Source organism: Plodia interpunctella, chromosome 9 (genome assembly GCF_027563975.2).
Source record: "Plodia interpunctella isolate USDA-ARS_2022_Savannah chromosome 9, ilPloInte3.2, whole genome shotgun sequence".
In the NCBI taxonomy this organism is placed as follows: Eukaryota; Metazoa; Arthropoda; class Insecta; order Lepidoptera; family Pyralidae; genus Plodia; species Plodia interpunctella.
Window position 1 is genome coordinate 1,869,375 of NC_071302.1, and position 7,036 is coordinate 1,876,410.

The 7,036-nt window shown below is 38.1% G+C and overlaps 2 protein-coding genes across 2 annotated transcripts; both read right to left on the reverse strand.

Annotated features, from left to right (window-relative positions):
* Positions 1 to 2,186: 2,186 nt before the first annotated feature.
* On the reverse strand, positions 2,187 to 4,034 carry LOC128672614 (uncharacterized protein). Its single transcript, XM_053749869.1, has one exon. It carries the CDS (start codon positions 4,017 to 4,019, stop codon positions 2,442 to 2,444), a length of 1,578 nt encoding a protein of 525 aa, XP_053605844.1. The 5' UTR covers positions 4,020 to 4,034; the 3' UTR covers positions 2,187 to 2,441.
* Positions 4,035 to 4,137: 103 nt separating this feature from the next.
* Positions 4,138 to 6,758, reverse strand: LOC128672615 (uncharacterized). The gene has a single exon (XM_053749870.1). The coding sequence runs from the start codon at positions 6,635 to 6,637 to the stop codon at positions 5,561 to 5,563; it is 1,077 nt and encodes a 358-aa protein (XP_053605845.1). The 5' UTR covers positions 6,638 to 6,758; the 3' UTR covers positions 4,138 to 5,560.
* Between the last annotated feature and the right edge of the window lie 278 nt (positions 6,759 to 7,036).

Consider the following 7,036-nt stretch of genomic DNA (forward strand, 5'->3'; position numbering starts at 1 on the left):
TATCTTCGCGTGTTCCCGCTTACAATCACGACTGTGGCGCCTGAAGTCCGAGGTCCGCGTAAACAATACACCTTTTTGGAGATTTGGCTCTGTTTTTATCACAGCCCGCGTGCCTGACGTCAACCCTCTTTGGGAATGTTGGCTATAATTTTCTGTTAACAAATTATGACAACCTATATCTCGAGCTTATGATACGAACCTATAAAATTTAAAACTTCTTTTGTAACTCATCGAGCGTCCGCAAAAGTGGCTTCGGGGCGTCACAGCCAGAAGCACATAAGCACACTCCGATAATAGAGGGAGATAGAGAACTAGCGTATATAGTTGTGGAACAGTAAGCAAGTTATTTTTCCACGAGAAAGGTGTGACCTTTGCCCCGTCGGACTCTGATAGCCACTATCACTCCAAGTGCACCAAGATACCTACTGTCCACGTCTGACAAACATCGGCAAACAACATATTTGTACTTTATTTCATCTATAGCAAATCGATTTTTCAGAAAATTCCGGTACTTTCTCAAAAAAATTATACATATTGTGTACACGAGCGTGGGTGTAAATACTCCATACATTTGAATTTAATCTGAGACACGACGACAGATTTATGTATATATTTTTTAATTAGCTGTTTAAGTCCCATTGCTGGTCAAAAGCCTCCCCTAACTTCCTGAGCGCATTCCTATCCTTGGTGTTCTCTTGCCATTCTTTGTCGAATTTTTCGCAATTTTTGATGTCATCCGATCATTCATTATACGTTAAATTAAATTTGAAGTTAATTTTAAGCAGCGCGGCGCTAACGCAAAATGATGTTGTTATGGTTTTTCTGCGCACGTTGAAGCTAACGTCAAAATCAACGGTGCAACCCGCCCTTAGAATTAAAAGATCAACGGCGTTTCTGGGTTAGCCCATACCTCAAAAAGGAAACACGGAACCCCTTTCTGTTTGGTAGTCCGACTTTCAAAGTTAGTTGGCTCCAAAATTTATGAAACCGATTGAGTTGAAATTTAGCACATCTAATGTAGATACTTACTAGGCACCTAAGTATGAGACCCAAAAACGTCAAAATTTTTAATTAGGTACTTTAATTAATAAATTATATTTTAGGAAAATTCGCAAAATATTCGAATGTTTTGAAGATTAGAAAAATAAGTAAGTAGGTATTATAACACTCAGTGTTGTAGTACCTACTTACTTATTTTGAGTGGAATATTCAAATTTATTAGCAGAATTGCTAGGTGCTATAATTAGTACTTTTTTATAATTCCGTCTCAAATCAAGACCTGGATGAACGGTACCCTACGTACCAACGTCCTTCTCCATACTTCAAATTACTTGTGTGCAAAGTTTGGAGATGATTGGTTGAGTAAATAGAGCGTGAAGAGGTAACAAACTTACTTTCGCATTAGGTAGGATTACCTACCTGATTTTTTCGAAAACTTAGGGCTAGTGGTTTTTGACATCAGAGAGAATCGCGTCCCATCCTCGATCTGGCAATGGACACGTGAAACAATTCATGAAAAATATTCAGGAACAAACCTATTTAATTAGATAATAACAAATCACTGCGTTTATTCCTGTAGGTAGGTATGTCCGGTAGGTATTTTCGGAACCATAACCTTGCTCGAGACCCGGCACTTGGCGAAGTTTTTTTAATTGTCACCACTTTTTGCGATTTATTTACCTATTACTAAAGACCTACCTAATTAACTAAACTATTTTATAGTCCCCTGCCTAACCAAATTATATTAGGTAGGTACCTATTCATGATTATGTATTTCTAAAATGTTATTGTTTATTTCACTGCTAACTACTGCTAATGATGATATTGTCTGCAAACTAGGAAACGTTTGATATACAAATCGGAGTTTTATAGTTATTTAATCTAGTGTTTATAGTGATAACAAAACATATTAACGGAACATCATTGATGTACGGTACAATATTCAAGGGTCTGATAAACTGTTTGATTATTTCACGTGACTTTTCTTTTGAGCCGGATACATAAAGCTAGACAAAGTAGGTGATTACTTGAAGCAAAGGGGATCGCATTTGACCTATACTTAGTCGATTAGATATCTATGTTATTTTAGACTGAGATATTGTATGCACAAATAAGCCTTATTAACATACTTACCTACACGTGGTCATTTACATATTTGAAAACCAAAATAACAATGAAACAATGAATACATTATGAATATTTTTATTACCATCTTAACTTAAGTATAATATTTGGTATCAACAGTACGCGTACTTATATCGAATCTACTTAGTAGTTACAAACATGTCATATCGTCCCTCGACCCCTGCGCTACTTGATATGCATCCGAGTAAAGGACAAATGACGGAGCGTGACATGGCACAAACGGAGAAAATCTCCCACTCACGAACTCTTCAGGTACTTGAGTGTCTTAATAAATATCCTATTGAGTTAAATATCTCTCAAAGAGGCATGTTAGGGGGCGTCTTGCACGGTTCTGGAGGAGGCAGTCGCCTCTCTTCTGGCAGCCGTGACTGGTAGTACGCGCAGTACGGCAACGGGTCCCAGAACGCGAACAGAGCTTCACGTGTGTCAAGCACGGTGTCCAGCAGCTTCCCGACAGTGGCTGTGTGGCCGCATCGTGTCGGCCCTTGGCATAAATACGGCAATGATACCCCTACTCGTGCCCCAATCGCCACTAGCTTGTTGGTGTGCCCGTTAGTTGCACTTTCTTCACGCACGAGCCGGAATGAAATGTGTCCAGTCATAGGCCTCGCTGGAGCAAGGTTGGAGACAAACTTTTGCACCCAAGCGTCGGCTTCGTCATCCTTCTGTGGCACCAAACCTTTCCTTGTAGAGTCTACACGGCACGTCACATTATTGACGGCGCGAGAATCTTTCAAAGTGGTACATGTCACTATACGTTCTCCTTTAGGTTCTCTTACAATTACCCATGGCTTCTCAGCGCTTATTTCTCGTGGGAATCTGAACTGTGTTCTGTCTTCAGGCATAACAAAACGCAGTCGATCCCTTGCGCCTCTGGCGCCAGCACTGGCAATGAAATGACGTCCCTCCTTGGACGCTCCGCTATCGTACCATGCACGAACATCTTCATCACTGACTACGACCCAAAACTGTGGCGTTTGCAGTCCTGCAGCACGGCATACGCGGATTAACTCGAGAGGGTCGTCCAAAGTAACAACATCACGGGCACACGGCACGAAACATTGGCAACCCGCTATCTCCAAATGAGGTTTAGCAAGAGCGTCGTAGTAACCTGGAGTAGTTGAACTGACAGGAACATAAAACACCACTGATTCGCGCTCAACTATTTCTTTGAGAGCTCTAGCGTATGCAAGCGGATCCGCGGGGTTCGGTCGCGGCACTGTGTAGAATCTGTGCACTGCTGCAGAATATTTCAACAACGCAAACTGTCCTTCAATTTCAAAGGCGACGACTCTCGCACCTGCTGAATGGAAATTTCTTGCCAAATGTAGTGCTTGCACCGAACTTCCTCCGCTGATAAGGACTGTGCGCGGCTTGTTAGGGCTCTGGGAACTGAGCGCGCGTCCAATCATTTTTAGCACTCCGATCGGGGTTTGTACACACTTCCAAAATATGAATAACGACGCGGCAATCCATAGCGTCGGAAGCACTATCAGGATTTGCTTCCAAGCGGGATGCCAGATGAGGTTGAAGAGAGCGAAGAATGGTCTGAGGAATAGTCTGGGCCCCCATGTGACGATGCGGAGAAGTCGCGGTAGCGGCGGAGGTCGTTCAGGGGAGATGGCTCGTTCCTCAGGTATCAGAGAGAAGGTGGAGGAGAAAGAGCGCCTCAGAGCGGTGAAGGTGGGCGGCGGTTGGTGCGAGCAACGCTTGACTCGCGGCGAGAACACGAGCTCAGTGTTGGAGCGCGCGAGGCGGCTGTACTCGGGCGCGCAGGCCGGCATGGCGGGACACTGGCGCGCGCGCCTCCCGCCGCCGCATATAAACCGCTTCGTTATCTGCCGGCGCCGCGCGACACTCCTCAAACCGCTCATCTTTGCACCCAATTAACGGCTACCTATTTAGAAAAAAATAACGAGACGCGCAAATAATTTTTTTAATCACTGCAATTTGTGATATCTGAACTTAGAGGTGGTAAAAAAATGCTAAAAGTCCTGATATTGAAAATTTATTATCAACAATCAATTTAAAATACATTTATATGATATCTAAGTACCTATTTCTCTGATATAACACTGAAAAATAATATACATCTACAAATGAGACTAGCAAAAGTGAAATATATCACACAAAAAAAAATTAAGGAACTGTAATTGGGACATACAACCTTAGACTCATATCTAATAAAAATACTTGAAAGGATAGAATGACCTCCAATAAATCGAAAACTGCATTGATACCTAATTATATTTTATAGAGAATTTAATTATTGCTTTCATAAGGATAGGTATATTTATGCATATTTTACAACAACATTATGTATACAGTAAATGAAACAAAATAGTAAGTTCGATATCATTTCCTGATTACATTACCTAAATATCAATAGTCTTGAATATAGGTATTTATTTAGGATCTGCAATATAAATAGGTACCTACTTATAGTAAATACAATGAATATGGACATTAACATGTCTTTAAATTGACAAATGATTACAAATATTACTAAATTAAAATTGACAACAACCACTTAGGGTTAATGGAAACTATATACTTGAACAATCAACAACCTACATCAATTTAGCCATGCTAAAAACAAATTAGTATGATAATGACATTTTCTTAATGATGTTTATAATAATGTTAGATCATGGAAGACAACAAGACGGACACGTCAACGATAATTTGAATTCTTTATATAAATGATGAGTAGAAATAACATTATATTCTTCAAAAGAACTTCTTGATAACTACATGATTCTACTAAAGATTTGCTTATGGCAATTATAGTTGGAAACCATAGTTCAACAATAAAGAAAAAAATAAAAACATTTTATGTGCTAACTAGTTGTACAGTTTAGAAATGATGAAGCATAAAAAATTTTTACGCTTTACTTACCATTTTCAAAATGTTATATTTCAAAACCATGAAAGTAATGACGCTTTTGAGTATTGTAATGAAGTAGTAAATCCATGGTTCTAGGATAACTCGGAGACATCATTTTATAGCACATTTTATTAGCTTACTTTTAATATTGTTTCTATCCAAATATTATCAAGTTTGCGCTAACAACCTTCCAATAATTGTTATAATCTGTATTTATATGATGCAAAATAAATGCATGGGATCATAATTTCTGTTAATCAAAGAAAAAAAATTTTCATTATTTTTGATATTCTTGAAAATATAGAATGATTGATGTTTTTACTGGATTAACGATTGCAAGTCAGCATTTAATGTGACTATAACTACTCATTAAAAATAGCCTCATAATGATTTAGATCTACAATCATTAGACAGTTAATATGTAATACATGTATTTCATAAATTGTTTAGTTTAAATAAAGCAAGCAAGCTCATCATATACAAACAATACAATATTCACTAATACAACTATCAAATATACTAAGTGAGTTATATGAGAAATGGCATGCTTGTCTCTTTCAACTCTATAGAGCCATTCTTACAGACTATATGCAACTCGTTGTCCGGTTCACCTTCAAATCTGAACCTCTTCGGATGGGAATCATCCATAAATCTTCCCAACTTCAATATCTTGTCGTCTACCTTGATTCTATCTGCAATTAAATTTGTTGCAGGCAAATTTTTTAAAATATCATGTATCAACAGCTCAACTTTTCCTTTTTCATGAATAAAAATACTGCTTTTGTCTTTCAGTTGTGATGCGTGCATGAACACCTCACCGCTCTTCAACGAAGCCTGCAGGTTGCCGCAGAAACCTGTAATGTGCAGGTTTCCTTGTTGTATCACATCTATCATCACCGATCTATGTAAATGATCCAGATTAATATTCCCCATTAGTGTTGTAAAATGTGATTTATCACTGTAACAGGACTTTACAGCTATGGGTCCAGCGTGGGTAGTAACCATAAAGGTATTCGCCATGATATTATTACAACAAATGCCAGAGTTAAGACCAGTTTTCAAATCTATATTACTAGCTTGGAGTCGGCCGTCTGTGTGCACCTCTCCTTCTACACTTTCCACTTTGATATTTTGAGCCTTAACATCCGACACTTTCACGGATCCTTTTTCTGTTTTTACGACGAACTCATCACCTTCCAATTTTGTTAAAAATACTGAAGCCTTTTCTGTTGTTGTGACCTGCACATTTAGCTGATACGGTACTCTTATTAAACAAATATCATTGCGATCCGAAGACTTATTCTTGCTGAACAACTCCAGGCGCTTCGACGTCTGCTTGACCTGGAAATCACTTGTTTCCTTCCCCTGACTGTACAACGTCATAACAAGTTTGTTATGAGCTTTCATATCGTTTACATCGATCGGTTGCACCTTCACGTGTATGGGGCTCTCAATAAATATGCTCGTATTGTTATCTATAGTCTTCTCCACAGTCCTGACCACGTTCAAGTTCTTGAAGTCAGGCGAGTTGCTGAAGTCTACAAAACTTAACCTCAAAATTTTGAGGCACTTATATAAGACCCGCTGCCCTCCTAGGGAGAACATTTTTGCGTATTTTTTAACTAAATAAATATGAAAACATATTTTAGTTTAATTCAATTATTATTTTTCTCATTCTTCCTAGGTTGAGAAAAATGACAGAACTCATCTGACTTTGACAATTCCTTTTCTAAAATTAAAGTCACCATTTGTACGCAAACAGCGTGCTAAATCTAATGAATTATATGTAATTATAATTACAAAAAACTATTCGTTTTCACAAAATTGAACAAAAAGTTAACAAAATAAAATTTTCATCATTGAAATAATAATTATAGATTATCAAAATGTACAAATTATTTCCTAATATCTAATCTATTCTATTTATTTATTCCCTTGTTCAGTAAAAAGGAATATACAACAAACTACAACGGTTTTGATAACAACTGTCACTGTCATTAATTG